The sequence below is a fragment of the Empidonax traillii genome, unplaced genomic scaffold, assembly GCF_003031625.1.
Source record: "Empidonax traillii isolate 1590-97213 ecotype Southwest subspecies unplaced genomic scaffold, ASM303162v1 scaffold1446:size109812, whole genome shotgun sequence".
Classification (NCBI taxonomy): domain Eukaryota; kingdom Metazoa; phylum Chordata; class Aves; order Passeriformes; family Tyrannidae; genus Empidonax; species Empidonax traillii.
In genome coordinates, this window is record NW_020956639.1 from 90,442 (window position 1) to 108,931 (window position 18,490).

At 38.0% G+C, this 18,490-nt stretch overlaps 1 protein-coding gene across 1 annotated transcript in view; it reads left to right on the forward strand.

Annotated features, from left to right (window-relative positions):
• The window catches only part of ITGA8 (integrin subunit alpha 8), a 33,752-nt gene extending 22,544 nt beyond the window's left edge, over positions 1-11,208 (forward strand). Inside the window, exons 10-14 of the mRNA XM_027907377.1 lie at positions 1,050-1,106; positions 1,292-1,344; positions 6,741-6,946; positions 9,080-9,271; positions 11,018-11,208. Coding sequence (XP_027763178.1) covers positions 1,050-1,106; positions 1,292-1,344; positions 6,741-6,946; positions 9,080-9,271; positions 11,018-11,091 — 582 coding nt within the window. The 3' untranslated portion in view covers positions 11,092-11,208. The remainder of the gene's footprint in view (positions 1-1,049; positions 1,107-1,291; positions 1,345-6,740; positions 6,947-9,079; positions 9,272-11,017) is intronic.
• Positions 11,209-18,490: the final 7,282 nt, after the last annotated feature.

Here is an 18,490-nt window from a genome sequence, read left to right on the forward strand (position 1 = left end):
TTCACTGTTGATCATTTATCCTTTCAGAGCTGGTTGCTGGAGTCCCGAGGGGAGCACAGAACTTTGGCTATGTATGTACTGGACCCTCATTTTATCCTTTCTATAGTGAGAAGGCAATTAGACTATTTGAAAGGTTAAAAGCTACATTATATTTTCTGTCTCTTTAATAAAATACTTTTAAATCAGAGAAAACTGTCATTGACTTTCACCCTCAGTCTTACCTGGCTGGGTTGAAATGCCTTACTGGTTTAGACTTTAAATGGTAAGCACTTAGTACCTTCCTAAGTCTGTTTTCAGTAGTCAATTACAAGAATGCTTGGAGTGTGACTAGTATCTCTATACCCACCATGTTATCAGACCTGAGCTTACCCTTAGGATTAGCACATTTCACGTGCAAGGCTGTCTGCAGTGGGAAGGAGTCCAAGTTCAGATTATTCATACCCAGTGTTTACTTTCAGTGCTGTAAGTATATACACTGAGTACCAGATGCAAAGAATCATGATAGGAAGTTAGAAGTGAAAGGGGAAAACAATATGCATTTGTAGATACAGCTTTTACCTCACAGGAAAAAAAGTTTCACAACTAACCTGATTGGGAAAAATGATCCCAGCCACAGACATATTTTCTAGTTTTATGGACCCAAAATTCCTTGTATCTCTGGAACTTGTTATTAAAATTTTTCAGAAGAAAGATGGATGTGTATATATGTATATATGTATTTATGTATGTATGTATGTATATATTTCTTTATGTTTTAAGGTCATGTTTTCATGCCTAGGTACTGATTAGCTGATAGTCTGTGATTTGCTGCTGTTAAGTGTCCAGTAAGGAAGGAAAGTAGTCTTTTCCTTATTTTATTCATGGGGAACTTGAACCATAAAATCTCAGTAATTTGTTCAAGATCATACAGGAAAACTGTAGTGAGACAGAAAATAATTGTTTCTTCTTGGCCACTTGGACCATCCTGCAGTGTGACAAATGGTTTGCATTGACATCATGCTTTAGCACTCCATGTATGCTTGAAACTTTCCTTATTTTTCTGTTACCAGGTATCAATTATTAATTCTTCAGACTTGACCTTTATCCAGAACTTCACTGGTGAACAGGTAATGTCAAGCAACTATGTGATGAAATATTTTATCTCTAGAGGATATAGATTCATTAACATAGTTTCAGAAATATAAAAAATAATTTTTGGTATTAATTACCATAAAAACAAAGAGGATTATCAGTAAAACATTTTAAAATTGATATCTGATATGAAAGCATATCTGTTGTTTTTTATTTCCAGATGGCGTCTTATTTTGGGTACACAGTTGCAGTATCTGATGTTAACAATGATGGGTAGGTTACCAAATATATTCAGCTCCACTGAACACTCATAGAAGCAATGCCTGATATTTATTAATAAATGCAGGTTTTCAGGTGCTTCATACATCAAAATGCTTTTCTTGGCTTCTCTGCTTTTCTAATTTTAATTGTTCACATAGGCTTATCTTTGTGTAATCACAGGGGCACGAGTATTTGCAAGCCTAGTTCGGGTGAGTTTGTCTTTTGGAATATTTATTCATAGTAGTGTGTCAGAGTGGGAATGTCCGAAGTCTTAGGAAACAGATCCAGATAGAAAAACAGTGAATAAACACCACTAGCTACCACTGGGAAGAGATAGGTGAAAGTGAAAAGTTCATTCTTCCATTCTCAAAAGCAGGTAAGTTTTCTCACATTTGCAACATCCATAGCTTCACTTCTCAGTTTTAAAAGCCTTCCAGTATCATCAGCTTCTCTTTCCTCATTGCAGCACCTGTTGGTTGGCCATCCATTTTTATCATCCCGAGGACCAACAAGCGTCTATGTCCCATAGTTGTTACGGCAGGCATTCTGAGTGTCTGAGGGGGAACACTGCTCAGCTCCCAGGGTCATGCCTCAGACACTTGGGGATTTCAGGCGCTGTTGAGCAAAACACTTGTTAACTTTCAACTCATGTAAAATTGGATTAAATATTTTAGAAGAATAGGACTTTCGTGAGGTAATATTGATAGTAGCTTTTTAGCAAGGAGATAAAGATCCCTGAAGCTCAGAGCCTTGGAAGCACAAAGGTGAGCTAGGACTTAGAGATGTGGCATACTCTTGTCTATTGCGAAGGATCTCAGATGTATCTACCTCATATTTTTTTTCTTGTGATCATTTCTCAAACATACAGCATTAAATAATTTTTCTGGGCTAAATAATTGCTTCCTGTCATTGACTAGTAACCCTTTAAAGGGTGAGGGATACAAGAAAAGAGAAAAAATAAAAAGGTAGTAAAATGTTATTGCAGTTAGAAAACAAAACAACAAAAACCCCAGAAGTTTCAGTAGTTTCAGTGGTGGCTTCATTGTACTTAAATCTTTCCAGCTTTCTGAGATCAAATATTCATAGTAACACCACTTTTGAAAATTCATATTTTTATAATTGTATAGAGAGTCAGGATTAATTTTGTCCTACTAATGTATTACGAATGTAAATGAGTGGAGAAACATTAATCTAAGTTCCAATAGATACTCTTTAGACTTTCAGGGAACTTGCTATTTAACTTCTCACTGAACCTACTTATTTCCTTGGCAGGTTATTTCCTGTTAACCATAGGGTTACTTGGCAGGTCTCATATTTTCTGTGTACCTCTAAAACCACAGTTTATGTCAAAAATATAATCAAACTGTTGTTGAGGCCTGTGTGGTCTCCCAGTCTATATCTTAAAAGAAATCTAATGACTCTTCCTGAGATCCAAACATCCCACAGAAAACAAAACACAAAAAGCTCTACTTGATAAACATGTCTGATTAGATATGTAGTCTCTCTTTGCTGGTTTGCACATATAGTCAATTGAAATATTTATCTGAAGAGTAAAAGAGAGGGGAAAAAAAAGGCAAAAGGAAAATTAACACTTCAAATTCATTTAGGCTTTTTGCAGCTAAATATAAGAAGGTAGTGATAGCCTTACCAGTAGCAGAAACCTAATTAATTTATTTGCTGAAAAGATTAATAAAAGATTACTAGGAATGGTACTTTGCTGTAGACTGAACACATGGCTCAAAGATTTGGCTCATCATGGGAAAAAAGTTCTGTATACCTTCTACTCCAGCAGTTCTGCAGGTATTCTGGTGCAGTTTTATCTGTACCACATCAGGATTGCAGGCAGGACAGGGACACTGAGGATACTCTTTGAACTACTGTTCAGTTGCCTCCTGCTAATAATGAGAAATCCACAATGAAACTTAACAAATCAAGCTTTGCCATTAACTTACAGGCTACATTCTTAGTAAAGGGGGAAAAAGAGAACACTTTCAATTAGCCTGAAACAGTCCAATAAAAATAGTGAAATAAACTGTTTACTGGGTTTTTTTATTTGGCCTATATCAAAGCTTTCCAGAGTTATACTTTGACCTCTTGACATTTCCCATACTGCTTTTTATTACTCGGCAGGATACAAAGGAGTGGCACACAGTCTCAGCAGGTGGTCAGCTTTGTGCTTTTTAAAGATTTTTTTTTTCTTCAATCAGAAAGGAAGTCATACTGGCTGGTTACCTTTCTGTGTTGGAACAAAAATGAATATATAATTTATGTTAACTGTAACATCTTAATGCAGTAATGAAATAAATCCAACCAACCAGTTCAAAATACCACTGCAAACTGAACTGCACTTCATGATTTAGTATTAATGTCCAAGGGCTTTTGCTTTACTCTTATACTTTTTAAAAGGAATCACATCAACCTGAATTTGGCTCAAAACTCTCAATTTTGTAAACATAAACTCCTCAGTTCAAAAGACCAATCGAAATACCCTCCTTCACCAACAAAAATGCATAATACTAATCACATAGGTATTTAGAACACAAGTAAACACCCCCCCACACACCTCCTTGGCTGCTTGTTATCGAAATAATTAAACTGTAGAAGCTGGGAGGCAAAACTGACTGAAGTATGGCAAGAAGCAGTTGCTTGCTCATTTTATCCACTTGGAAAAGAATGAGAAATAAGTAAATAAGGATTAGGGAGGTTTGGGTAGCTGACGAATCCTTTCGTTTTAGCTGTAGCACAGTTCTGTGACAGATCAAAAAACCCCAAACTCTAAACACCAACGCCTAGAATTGCCTGAGGAAGAATTCCTTCTTGCAGAGGACTTGCTGAAGCGGCTGGCCTTGACCTACAGGGTTCAGCACTGGCAGAGAATGGAAAAATCAAGGGAGTAAGCAAAGAAAGGCTTTGGTGGGGGTGGTACATGCAAAGACCTGGAGGGAAGGCAAACCAAATGCTTGGGGTGTTCCAGGGAGCTCTGCTGCCCATAACCAATTTAGAAATAGGTCAGTGTATTAGATGACTGGTCTTCCTTCCATCTTTCCCTCAGTACATCAGATGATGAGCCGTCTTAGCTATTGGGTTCTGGTCCCTGCTCCCTGGACCATTCACGCATTTTTTACAGTCATTGTCATTTATTTTAGCAAAGTACAAATTTTCCTAGAAAAATAATCCAGCACTGTGCCCTTCTAGCTGAGATGCTGTGCTCTCTGCACAAGCTCCAGCTCCTGTCTCTTTGCTTTCTGTCTCAGCTCATGAATTTTGTGTTCTGGGATAGGCTTCTGCTTAGAGAATTTGAGGCCATGGTAGATAGTCTGCCTCTCTTTTCAGCATTTTAGGGGCTCTGGATATTGTTCTATGAACTACAAAGTTATCTGGGTATCTGTATATTTTACATCAATGTACTGGGAGCTTCCTGATTCACTGATCTGGTTCCTTACCACCTCTAAAAAAATAATCTTCCCTTAGTCTTACAATTGTTTATTTGTAGAATATTTGTGGGAGCCAAGCTCATCTTTTACTTTATGGTTTATACAGCACATAACTCCATGGGGTCCCATGGGAATATCTAGTAGTTGCTGATATTGCTACTGCGTAATGCTTTTAGTTCATGGCATACATAAAATAAGTTATTTTTAAAATAACATTTGTGATTGGATTTTGTTATTGCTATTGTTTCATGGCAACCACTTCAGCTGATATTCTGTCCCAAGCACAAATATCTTCCATTAGTAAAGGACTTCTGATGTTCGGTGTGAAAGGAAAATCCCTACCACAGATGTCAAGTCAGCACCTACTTCCTTCCTTTTAGTTATTCTTGCCATAGAGTAAAAATCTGACATAAAAAAGAACAGCTGTACCAAAGTGACATGACATTTTGAAATACGGTTTCCTTTATGGAAACATACTATAAAACTTGATAAAAAAAATAACATTTCTAGAAGTACTTTGTCACAACTTCTAAAATCTGTATGTTGTACAATATGATTACAAGGCTTCTAGCTGAGATATTCTGTGCTAAGTTCTGTGGTATGTATCTTAGAACCATAATATATACTTCTGGTAAAGTAGTAGCTGATCTAAATCATATAGATTTTTTTCTGGCAGGATTAGGAAAAACAATGTAGCGACTTTTACTAAATTGGTTTACTCATAGATAAAGCCTTTGGGAAAATGTTGATATTGGGAATATGATGAATTGGGAATAAAAGGTTTTCTATGAGTTTTACAAAGTTTGAACAAAGTTTCATTTTAGGGCAAGAGAATATGTTTTTCCAGATTAAAAATTCTGGTATCAAATAATGCTAGTTAATATGAATGATCAATATCCACTGAATGTAATGGGAATTATTTTATTAGTTTGCATGGGCTTGAGCAACCTTCAGCAGTTTTATACTCTCATTTCATATCTCAGAATAATCCATTAAAAATACTTCTGCTTGTTATGTTTCTATCAATCTCACTGATTTTATTCTTCAGTTTATTAAGGTCTTGCTTTTCCACTAAATAAATATCAATAACATGTTCTGAAACATGCCTATAGAGAACAACAACATGGAAAATATCCTTTGATTAGTCTGTATTCTTTGACTGATTCTTCTTGGAGTAGCAAAATGGACAGAAATTTTCTGTTATTTTCCCTCTAAGTATCATATTTTTGTGATTTGATGATATCCTTTCTCTTTAAAACTCCATACAACAAATTATGTGAGCACTGCAGCTATTCATGTACCTAATATTGAACAGAAGTGTTTTCAGAAATAAAGCTGTGGCTTTTTCTCCCAGCTTCTATTTGAATTAGTGATGAGGCATTCTCTGTTAATTAATGCTCTCCTTTTATTCCATGTATATTACTCAAAAACTGGCTGTAAAGTGGCAGGGATATTTTTTCTGTTGTTCGCTTACTGATGTATAAGTTGCAGAAACTAGATTTTATATTAAGATTTGTCTCTCACTAGCACTGTTAGCAGAACAGATCTACAGAATTTGTTCTGGTAACACAGATTCCCCATTAGTTAAATTGCTGACTTCGTGATTGTTAACTGCAAAGTCTGTTTTCAGTGTCTATTGTGAGCATAAATTGGAGTGCAAGAAATTCTGTTTAAACCTAAAAATAATTGGTTTTGCTGTGATGGTGATCAAACACTGGAAGCAGTTGCCCAGAGAATTTGTGGAGTCTCCATCCATGGAGATATTCATAATTGGACTGGGCATAGCTGTGGGCAGCCTTCCCTAATTGACCATGCTTTTAACAAGTGTTTGGACTAGAAATCTAGAATTGCCTTCTTTCCTCAGTTAGAATATGACTCTATTATAATTATCAGCTTCCACTTTTAGCAAATGCCTAAACTGTGTTGTTTGCACTCAACCTGTTAGTGACACTGTTTTTTGTTTGACTGTTCCAGTTTAGATGATATCTTAGTTGGTGCCCCTCTCTTTATGGAACGAGAATTTGAGAGCAAGCCTAAAGAAGTTGGGCAAGTTTATCTGTACCTGCAAGAAAGTGCATTCCTCTTCCGAGATCCACAAATTCTGACAGGCACAGAAGTGTTTGGTAGATTTGGCAGTGCAATCACACACCTTGGGGATCTCAATCAAGATGGATATAATGGTAATTTGTATTTAATGCAGTATATCTCTGTCTAACATTGAAATTAAAAATGGCTAAGCAGTGTCTGTGCAGTGGCTGAAAAAGGCCTTTTTACTTGTAACAGCCTTTGAAGGTCATGAGAATTTACACCAATGTTAATGAAATTGATATTGAGAGCCAAATCATGAAAAACTTCCCAATAAGAGGGCAATCATATTGACTACAGTGCTATTTTTACTAAATATTAGTATGTTCATTTGAATAAAAATATTGGTTTTTTGTTTTATGACTATAATTACATTTATTTACTTAGTTAAGCTGTTTGCACTTCTTTAAAAGCAAATGCTGGGAAGAGTCTGAGAATTGAATGAGGCTCAGTACATGGAGCATTTTGTCAACAATGAAAGAATTTGACAGGTACAGAAGTACTGTTTTGGAATCAGCCTTCCATTGGTACTTGGGCACCAAAAGAAACTTGCATAATGGGTCTTTTTTCAAATGGTTATAGCACATGCACACAACAAAATGTTCATGCAAGTTAACTGGGCAGCCTACATTCAAGAAAACAGTACAAGTAAAGTAACTGTTTAATCACCTGAGATGGCTGGGATGCCTTGAGCACCTAGAGTTAGCCTCCTAGATGTGGTCAGTAGCACCTTGTTTTTCCCTGCATGCATTTCCTTACTTCTTTTTTTCAGGATGTTAGAGATCTTCAAAGTAGGCATCTCTGCATCTAGAACAGCAAGAAGTTTTTCCTAGAGGAGCTATTTTGCGCAGTAGCCTTTAAGATAGTTGGCCCACAAAGGAAAAATCAATAGACTTGGCTCTTCCATAACTTGAGGGCTGTTTTTCACAGTGCTCTAGCCACTAGATTCTAGGGCAAGGTCCTCACTATGTGGTTGCTGTGCAAGGAAAAGTCATGTTGGGAGTCATAGGATTGTATTGGGGTTCAGCTTGCACAAAATATGAATACCATCCTGTGGGTAGAAACCATTGGATTGTGACTGCTGAGAATACCCTCACTGGCTTGTCCTGGAATACCACCATGGAGTTCAGACAGCTGAACTCCATGGTGGAGACTTCCTATTTTCTACCTGTGATCAATAGCAGATGCCCTCAGCTACTCTGAGCAGGGAATGGTAGTCTGCTCTCCAGAATTCAGATAAGGCAGGTAGGAGACTGCTGTTTTTCTCTGTCACTGTGTAAAGACTAAGAAGAATCTAGAGCCAAAGTCTTCTGCTTCATAACTGAAGATGCCAACCGTAGAGCATTGGTGCACTTCTGCCTTTAGTGTGAAGCTACAGTTTCCAGGTGCTCAATTTAAGTTTAATAAAGAAGTCCAGCATCAGCTTCTAGATCAGAATGTAAAAGTAAGAGTTGTAGATATGTATCCTCTAGTGTCTTCTATTGGCTAGCTCAGATAGTGTGGCTGTTGAATTTCAGTCTAGACAAATTACTGTCTCCACATCCCATGCATAGGAAGTAAGAAGAGCACTGTGAGTTCTGCTTCTTGGATATGGCACCTCATTTTTGAGGACTGAAGTGTTTAACTGTGTAGTGCCCAAGGCCTCCTGTTAAAATCCTGACCTGGTAATATTCCTATTTCTCAGTAAAATGACATCTTGGTATAAATGGAAACATGATATTCCATTGTTCTCTTTTGTATACTAAAGCAATGGATATTTAAGGGATGGAATTTTTTTGTCTATGTATATATTTTATCTGGAAAAAGAAAATTAGTTTTATCTAACAGCTGTTCCTTTTTAATTAGGTGATAGAGGAAATCAAGGAAAATTTGTGCCTGTTTAAAAATATTAAAGTAGAAGCAGGCATTCATTAGATCTTGGTTTATTGAAGCTAGTTAACTGCCCTGGAAATATGTAGAGGAATCCAGTGTGGACTGGCTATTTAGTATAATTCAATAACATCTTCAAAGGATTATTTTATAAGCTTTTGTCGTGAAACTTTGACACAGAAAAGACACTGCAAACATTTTTTATATTTGCCTTAAAACTAGAATGTGTACAGAAGTACAGAATGTTGAAGATCTTGCATGTTTGTAGTAGAAGCCGTTCGTGTCTATTTTCCTGCAGGGAGTTAATTTTTAATTGTGCCCATTCTTTTTTTCTTTTTTTTTTTTTTTTTGCACTGCAGACATTGCTATTGGCGCACCATTTGCAGGAGAAGACAGAAGAGGGAAAGTTCTCATTTACAATGGATACAGTAATGGGTTAAACACTAACCCTTCCCAGGTTCTCAATGGAGCCTGGGCCTCACAGTCCATGCCTTCGGGATTTGGCTTCACTCTGAGGGGAGACTCAGATGTAGACAAGAATGATTATCCAGGTAAGATTTTTCCATTAGAAATGGAATTTTATACTTCCATTCTCTGGAAAATGCATCATGCCTAAACTGCTCCTTTTGGAAGGCAGAGGTCAGAATAAAGAACAGACATTTTTGGACAGTTCTAGTTTGCTTTCCTGAGAGTTAAAATCAGACAAAAACAAATACTCCCTTTCCTGTCAAAAGACATGATCAGAAAGTCAAGAAAGGGCTTAAATAGTTGTATTAACATAAAACATGTGAAGTTTACAATAAAAAGCTTAACCCTTTCCCCCCACTTCCAGAAACTGAAAGGTCTCAGCTTATTGAACTTGTAAGGTCTCCTTCATCCTGGCATTCTTTCTTAATTAAAAACATGTTGTATTGTAAAACAAGGGATTGACTTGGTTGTGTTGCTAAGTTATTTTTTGCTGTCAGAAGAGACACTAAACTATATATAGTTAATGACTTTGATTGCATTACAAAAAAGCAGAGAGAATACAAATTGCTTAAAGGTAAATACTTTATCTGGACCTTTCCATCTCTGTTTTCATTTTGCTATATGGATTCCTCCTTTTTAGCTTAGCTTTGATTCTTCCTTATTGGCTTACCTAATAAATTAGGTATTACATTTATCAAGTTTGTAACACTAGTTAAGTTTCACAGAGAAGTATTTATTTTTTTAAGAAAATTTTTTGTAGCACCTAAGTAATCAGAGTGTGAGTGTGCTTGTGTTTACTCTCTCTCCTCTGGAAGCAAATATGTTCTATTTCTATTCATCACATTTCAGAAGCCTTAGCAAGGGTGTGCAGTAAAACATCATATTTTATTATTGTGAAAGGTTCATCTACAGTAAAATACTATTAGTCTGCGCTTCCCTGACTTACTATAAAATCACTTTTGTTAGGCTGGAGTTCTTAAAAGTTGTATTATTTCAAGAGTAAAAATTTTTCAAAAGGACAAAAATGGGATCTCTTTTACCTTTTTGTGATGGATTGTAAAAACCTTGGAAAGGGTGCCTTTCCAAAAGCAGAAGGGAATTTCTGAGAAGGGGTGTTTACAATAGAAATCACAGTTTTACAAACAGAAAAGCTGACCACAGAGTAATAAAGTGAGGCTATCACCAGACTGCAGTAAGAGGATTTTTTGCATTTGAGAGAAGAAAGGGCTTTTAAACACTGTTTTGATTTTTTGTATGCATATTGTTGATGTTACTATTAAAAGTCTTTCATTGTCCATGACTAATGAGGTTCTTTTGGACAACAGAGCTCTTTATTAAAGTTTCAGCATTTAAACATCTCTTCAAGTACACAGAAGGCCCCCCAGCAAAACCAAAGAAAACAGGATATTGCATTCCTGACATTTCTAAGATTGAAAAGATAGAGAGAAAGGAGAGATTTTTTGACTCACATAGGGAAGAAAGAAGAGTAGAAATCTCGCTGCTCTACTAGCATACTTTATATGGAGCATCTTTTCAGCTAACTTGTGGAAAGTTTGGGTAATGGGTCTTGATCTTTCTAAATATGTACTGAGGAACTACTGTAGTTGTGACATTTCTTGGAATTATTCTACTTGTCATTGTTGGCTCCACCATGCATCCTACTTCCAGAATTTGACATTGTGGTATTAGCTCACTGTGTGTTAGATGGTTTGGTTTTATTACATGAATTACTTGTTTTCCAAAAAAAAGCCAAAAAAACCCAAGCCCAAAACAGGCAAAAAACCACCACCCTGCATTTACTGTAACCAGCTTTTCCCTCCATCCCTCAGCTGAATATCTGTGTGAGCAGTGCAGAGTACTGGGGGGGATCTCTCAGAAAATGAGAAGAAAAAGACCTTACTAACAGTTAAGCCCCCCTTCCTTAATTTGCAAAGTCTTGAAGCACCAAAACAGAGCTGCAAAAAGAGCACAAACATGGTACAGTACTAGCACAAAAATAGCCTTCCTATGGGAAAAAGGGGGAAAAAACAAAGGAAATAATATGGGAAATGGGAGCACAGAACAAACATGCTAGGCAATGAAATAAGTAATCCTTCTTGTGTCAAAGAGCTTTTCTTCTTTACCTCCTGACGGAAATGCTGAAGGGCAACCCTTGTACAAGGAGGAAGCTGGAAGCTGGAAGGAATAAGACGTATGTTTTATTTTAGAGAAACTGAGTCTTGCTGACTACAGAAGGTCTAGAAAACTAACCTTTGATTCCATGCTTCCCAAACTACTGTTTGCATCTATAATTCAAAGAGGATTGTGAAAGATTAGGGAAAAATATAATAAAAATTTTAATTAAGGCTTTTTAATATGTGTATTTTATGAGAAGAAAAATGTAATAAAACCAAATTATGCTGACACATCACTCTCAGAAGCTCTGTTCCTATGGACTGAGCAATGAGAGCCAGCTGTAATGTCTGGCTGCAGGCATAAACATATATTGCCACTGTCTAAGGTGAGATTCTCCAAGCAATGAGCTCTTCCATGGCTAGACTTCAAGTGTTCGGGACTGACTTGTATAACTATAACGGATCTTGTATAATTTACTCTAGCCCTCGTGCCTAACACTGTTCATGAGTCAGGCATATGCCTGCTTGGATGTGAGAGGCTGAGAGATAGGAGTTACTCTTCCATTTCATTTTTAATTTACTGTATAGCATGTTCAAAGCTTTTAGAGGTTCAGACCTTCTTTAGTTCTTCAGTTTGTGGTTTTGGACCAGGTCACTGACCTGGAGGCTAAACGATACAATGTGTTTTTATGGCTTCTTGTCATAAACCACTGAGGTTCATCCTGGGATCACAGTATTGAGCCCATGAACCAGTGCCCTTAGATTACAAGTTGAGGAATAAATACAGTTCCTAAAAAGTGAGGGTGGATCACAGTCGAATTTTTCTGCCATTGGACAAAGATTAAAGCCCCTCTTGGTTTGGAGTTCAATTCAGTCTGAACTGAACCTGTCGGCCTTCTGGAGAAGAGCAGGCATTTGGTACAGGAAGTGATATCTTCCTCTCTTCACCCAAATGTCGATATAAGCTCAGGGACAGAGAAGAAAAGAGGGAGTAGATGAAGGCTCTGTTGTACACAGTGCTGTTCAAATCCTCCAGCTTTCCTGTGGATGGAGTGGTTTCTCCTTCCTTCTCTTCCTACAACTCCTGACCAGTTGAGGAAGAGAGTCCCCTTCCTACTTCTTGCTCTTATTTAGGAAAAGAAGGGGAAGAGTCTCTTGTCCCCTGCGAGGCCAGTTCTATAATAAATATGGGAGAAAACAGACCACAAACAGGTTTAATGGTGGGGTAGCAGAGCAGGCAGGTAAGAACATAATACAGCCATACTGATACAGATGAAAGATCTGTCCAGCACTGTAGCATGTTTCCAGCAGTGGCCAACAGCAGATATTCAGGGAAACATACAGTTATTGTGATATTTCCCAGAATATTCATCCACTATTAATCAACTGGAGGATCAAGGTGGCCCCGAGTCCAGAGGCGGTGTCGCCAAATTTAGGAGCCCTTGACAGGCTTTTCTTCTAATAATTTGACCAATTCGTGTTAGAACTCATGTAAACTTCTGACACATGCGACGTGTCAAGGGACCCCACACCTTGTTGAATGTTTTGTGAAGAAATAATTCCTTTCACTGTGTCCTATTCAAGTCTTGAACATTCCATTGGACAGTTTCTGGGGGTGTGCCTTAGTTCTTATAGTGAAGAGACAGTAAATAATTCTTTAGTTCACTCTTATTTTACGTACTTCTGCCATATTCCCTCCCTCAGCCATGTGTTTTACCAGTCCTGTGAAAGGAACCTTAATTTATTTAATGTTTCCTTGTGCAATGGAAAATGGCACACCAGTCCTGCTGTACCAGATGACGGTTCAGTCTTGCCACCACTGCTGCCTCTTCTTCGTATGTAAAGAGTGGTTAGTGATATGTGACTTATATCTTGGTAAAATATTGCTTCTAATAAAGATTTTACCATTGACCTGGGTTTCAGACTTAACCAACATAAAAAAAGAGTTGTAACTTCCCTACTGAGAAGAAAATCAGAATTAGTACTTGACAAAACAGTAGTCCCAAATATTTTTCCTTGATATCAGTAATTATGTTTGTGCAAGAAAATTAAGTGAGCCAGGAACTGTGGTCTGGCCTTGAGGTTATATGGCACAGCACAGCTAACTATTCAGATGAAATCCTCCTGCCCACTTGCACAGGATGACCATATCCAAACTGCCTTTTGGGAAAGGTCTTTGGCCCAGGCTATTCCTCAGACCTTTCCTGGCTACTATCTGGAAGAGAATTAGCTTGGACTTGCTAAAATCACAGCTGAATCTGTACTAACAATATAAAAATATGGACAGTACCAACACAGTGCTCAAGTTCATGCCCTGACTTTTTTTTAATTATTTCACTTGTGTAGCCACTCACTGCACAAAGCACAGGATACAGACAGTTGAACATACCTGTTCAACATCGTACCTGAAAAAGGAACTTTCTCTGGTAGGGGCAGCATGCAGACAGGGCTGATTTTCCCTCTCATTAGCAGTCCTGTCAGTGTGATGACCATCTGTCTTCATTTGTCCTGGCACAGATGTTATCACTGTAAGAGTAACAGACCTTTACTCTCAGCATTATGAAAATACAGAGATTTTTCTAGCCTTTCAACAGGGAAGACTGAGTTTTTGTTACTAAGCACAACCTTTGGTTTACATCTCCACAGCTTTCCAGGGAAGGAGTTTGTAAATTGTGTCATACTTACAGACACTCCAGATGTTACGTGCCCAGAACTGTTCCTTTATCAACACACACAGGGGTGATAACATGGTAGTTGCTGCTTTGCAGGCTTGGAGGTAGTGGGAAACTTTCAACCCTGGGAAGCAGCAGAGGCAGAAAGCTGTGCTGATCATCCTAACAGTTTTAATGACATGCAGCGGCTCTCTCTCTGTGTTGATGTTCATCACCTTCAGCCCCAAATAGAGTGCTCTTCCTTGCCTAGCAGGATTGCAGTGCCAAACAGTGGTGATGGTGGCAATGAATGGATGGATGCTCCCATCTTTGCAGTCATGTAAGAGTTAGAAGGTAAAGACCAATTAATCCTCTTAAGTTACATCTACACTAGTAAATGAAATATGCTGTCTTTGGTTCTGAACTGTCACTGAACACTCCTTGTCCATACTGTCAAACTCACTTTTTTGCCAAAGCAGGGTTACTGTGTGCTCCCTTTTGGAGACTAATAATTGTCATAGGCCAACTGCTTTAGGGCCATTCTAATGATACCACTGCCAACAGTAGAGGTACAGCACACAGGCACGTTCTCTGCCACTAATTTACTAACACTGACATAATTGTAACATTTTTCAACAGATGATCAATTTTACTGTTTTCTGACAGCCCATGTTTTAAGGTCATATTCAAAGAATGGAATCTGATCTCACTTCTTCTTCCATAGTAAATGTTAACTTAACACCATTACTCTGGATTGACAGTCAAGTAAAAAGAATAAATGGGATTAAAGAAATAAAGGAGGTGAATGGAGTGAAAAAGTGCAAAAGATGGGCTTTTACCAAATACAGTGGTAGCTGGAATTCTGTGTGAGATTCCATGCTGCGGTTTTCAGTGCTGAGGTTAGGACATGGCAAAGCATCACTGTGCTGTGCCTGAGGTTGTACTGGTGAGGTCCATAACATACTTCATATAACCATGGGATTCCCTGTGACAGAGCTCTTCAAGGTTTGCTTGAAGGTGTTCTAAAATCCCTGCCTCAGCACAGTCTTCCTGGCTCTCTTTTCCTCTGTGACATGTGAACCCCATAATGGTAATTTTTCAAGACAGCTTCCACTCTTCTGTAATTCTGGGACTTTTAGGGCCCCTTTGCTCGATCCTGAGCTTTATGTGTGTCATCAAGGCCTAGAGCAGGGAATGAAGCAAAGGCATGCATTTTGCATTATAATTTATTTTATTTATAATTTTGTTTGTCTTTTTCTATTAGCACAGTTCAATTTTCATAGGAACCAAAGAAATCCATAAATCTCTTTAATGGGAATGAAATTTGTTTCTTTTGGCTTCTGGGCATCCGTTCAAAGCTGGTCCCCACTGAGTGCTTGGAGCCTGTGATTATCTAGGTGATGGTGCCGCACTTCCAGCTGGTTCCTCTATCTGTGCACGGCTCAGGCATTTGGAGGCTGTAAGGTTTCCACCCTCACATTTCAGCATGTGTTCAGTCACTTGATGGCTGATTATAGCTGAGCAAATAGTTTATAATGAAAAACTTACTCATTAAACTTACTTTCTTCTTGTGGCGTATCCTCCCGAAGACTGTGGTTTCTTCAAATGTGTTTGTGAACCAGGATGATTTATCCAGTTTCTTTTAACCGTGTGGGTGGATTCAGAACAGTGCTCTGGATGAAATCATTGTTCAAAGACTGTTGATTCGTTAGTTAATTGCTCAAATAAATTATGCACTATTGTTTCTGCTCCCTAGCTGTTTAGATGCTTGTGTAACTCTTCTTTAATAATTTAGAGAGTCATTCTGGAGTCAGTGCCACTGAAGCTTCATCTTCAAGGTGTCCTGCTTTACTCCAAACACAATTGTTGGCCTGTTCTTTTGGTTGTTCCTTTTAGTCAAGCCTTTGTCAGCATAGTGTAAGGCATCTTCATGCCTTGTTATTTTGGATTCAGTTATTAGCTTAAGAAAATCATGTAGTTAATATAAACAGATTACTCTAGAAATGTTTTAAGAAGTAGAGAAGTGTGATAATCAGACAGAATTTCCTCAGAACTTCAGTAATCCAGTCTAATCTTATTAAAATAGGAGTATTTAACAGCTCCATCTGCTGAGTACATTAACTCAAGCGGCAGGAAGAAAATCCTCAAGTTTCTTTCTTAGAGGCAAGTGTTCTTCAGATTCATAAATTTTGTTGTGAACAATAGGCATTGTGCCAACAATATCACAAATCGGAATCTAGTCATGATTAAATTATGAAGTTGGTCCAGGAGCTTTGTGGAAGACAAACAAATTAAATCAATGAGAAGCTGCATCTGCTCTGCCAAGAGCGGACGGCTGTGTGTGGGAGCCAGAACAACGGCAAACGCAGAAAAGCTGAATTGCTTCTACCAGCTAATTATGTTTTTACATGTATAATCAAACAAAAATGTAGGAGTAACCCAAGATTTGCCTACAAATTTGTTCATTTTATGGCAAATTAATATCCGTGTAATTTATAAGTGTGCTTTTCTAAAATTCTTCAAGATAGTCAACGAAATTATGGTATTGGGCACAATACAATATAGGAGTGAAGCCAGTACTGATCCCAGTAAACAGTGTTTTAATGAAGTGATAATACATTAACTGTCCTCTTTGGGATTTATCTGTAATATAATAAATAATATAGTTGGATTATGAAAGGGACTCATTCAGACAAAAGAGAGAAGTGCTGATATGAATTAGCCTTAGAGGTATCCTTAATAGACCTGCTACCAGAATGGTTGAAAACCAGAGAAGGATCAAGACAGTTGAGAATGGGAGGATGGGAAGAAAGTGACTCTGTTTTGTGTGGTGGCTGCTTGTAGTATTTAACTAAAATTCTTGAGTAAAACTTGCTAAACTGGATAGCCCTGTGTCTTTCACTATGGTTACTACGGTCTTTTACAAGCCTGAAGTGATGACCATTTAAAGGAAATTGTATTCTGGACCTTTCCTACTGAGATTTGGGGTTGTAATGCATGCTGAAATCCTAGAAAACAAAAACAAATAGAAATATGAGCATGGGCCTTTTTGACATCTATCTGCTGAGGAAAATAAATAGCAAAAAGGCTCACAAAGATTTTTGTTTTTTAACAGGGTTTGCAGCTAGGCAGTTTTCTCACTCACTTTTATGAAATTTCTATTAGCACCTATGCTCAGATAGAGTCCTAATTGTTTTCCTGTCCCTTTTCATACTCTGCAATTAAACTGACAGACTACACAAAGTTGTGTCTAACGCTGTCAGCAAATCATTCTGATTCCCCAAAGTTAATGTTTTTCAGCCCAGAGTTGCACTGGGGAGGTGACCCAGCTGTCGTTTCATTTTTGTGTTTCTCAGCAGTGAGGTGCGTGCCAGTTGCGTAGTTGTTCGTGGCTGTTTTCCTTAGTCACTGTCCCCCATAAATCAGGATGACATACCGTGCCTTGGCAGTTTCTCTTAGGATTGTTGGACAAACTCAAATCAAATCTGGGGTGCTGAGGACAATGCATGTTCCTCCCTGCTCAGACTCCCTGAGGCTGCATTTCTCACAGAGAATCGAGATATCCTTTCAAAATACCAGGGGATCAAAGAATTTTCTCAAGTTAATAAATGAATATGTTAGTTAAGCTTGGAAGTAGGACCTTGTTGATCTTCCTAATTCATTTGGTTGAAGATATGGTGAGCATCACGGCAAGTTTCTGCCCTTTATTACATGGTGTTTTAGATCTGGAAAAGTCACATGGCAGAAGGTGCAGGTAAATAGACCAGCTTACAAACTCCAGTGTGCCTTTCAGTGCCATCTCCTTAACTTTTTGTGATAATTTTCCAGAGGGCAGCTTGGAACTCTTTTCTTCAGAGCAAAGTAAAATTTGAAATAAGCATTAGGATTGCTTAGCTTTGTACCCCTTGACATCAGTTAAGTACATGTCAAAGGCACTTGTTTCAGGATTAGGCTCTGTGAACTTTTCCAGTTGGGACTTTAATGCACGCAGCCCGTAAGCTGTGTTGAAATGGAAGATAAAAATTCCTGTGGAGTCACTCCATGCTTGTTTTCTTAGTTTTTGCAGTGTGACTGTGACCCCACAGCTCATTTATCCCACAACAGCAATGAGGCAGAAGCGCATGGCTGCTGCCACCAGCTCCTCCTTTCAGATCTTGGCTTCTCTGCAGGGAAGCAACTGATAAAGAATCTTCTGAGAGAGACAACACAGGCAAAGTGGTCATTTACCTAAACTGACGAGGTTCCTCATTATTCTGAAAACATGAAATATGAGAAAAGAAAAAGAGAAGGAAAGTCTGTGTTTCTAATACTTCTTCTTTGTTTCTCTCTTTATATATATATATATTTTAACCTGAAATTGTAAAAAACCCTTCTCTAATGCAATGGAGTAAAGGTTTTCATATGCTTTTCTTCAGGCTCTGTTTTGGAAAGGTTATAAGGAGTTAAGCTGCTTTTTTAAAACTGGCTTGTTTTGCTGTGTAATTGGTTGTTAAACCCTTATTTTTAAGCTAGTGACCTTTGCATCAGTGACATTGCA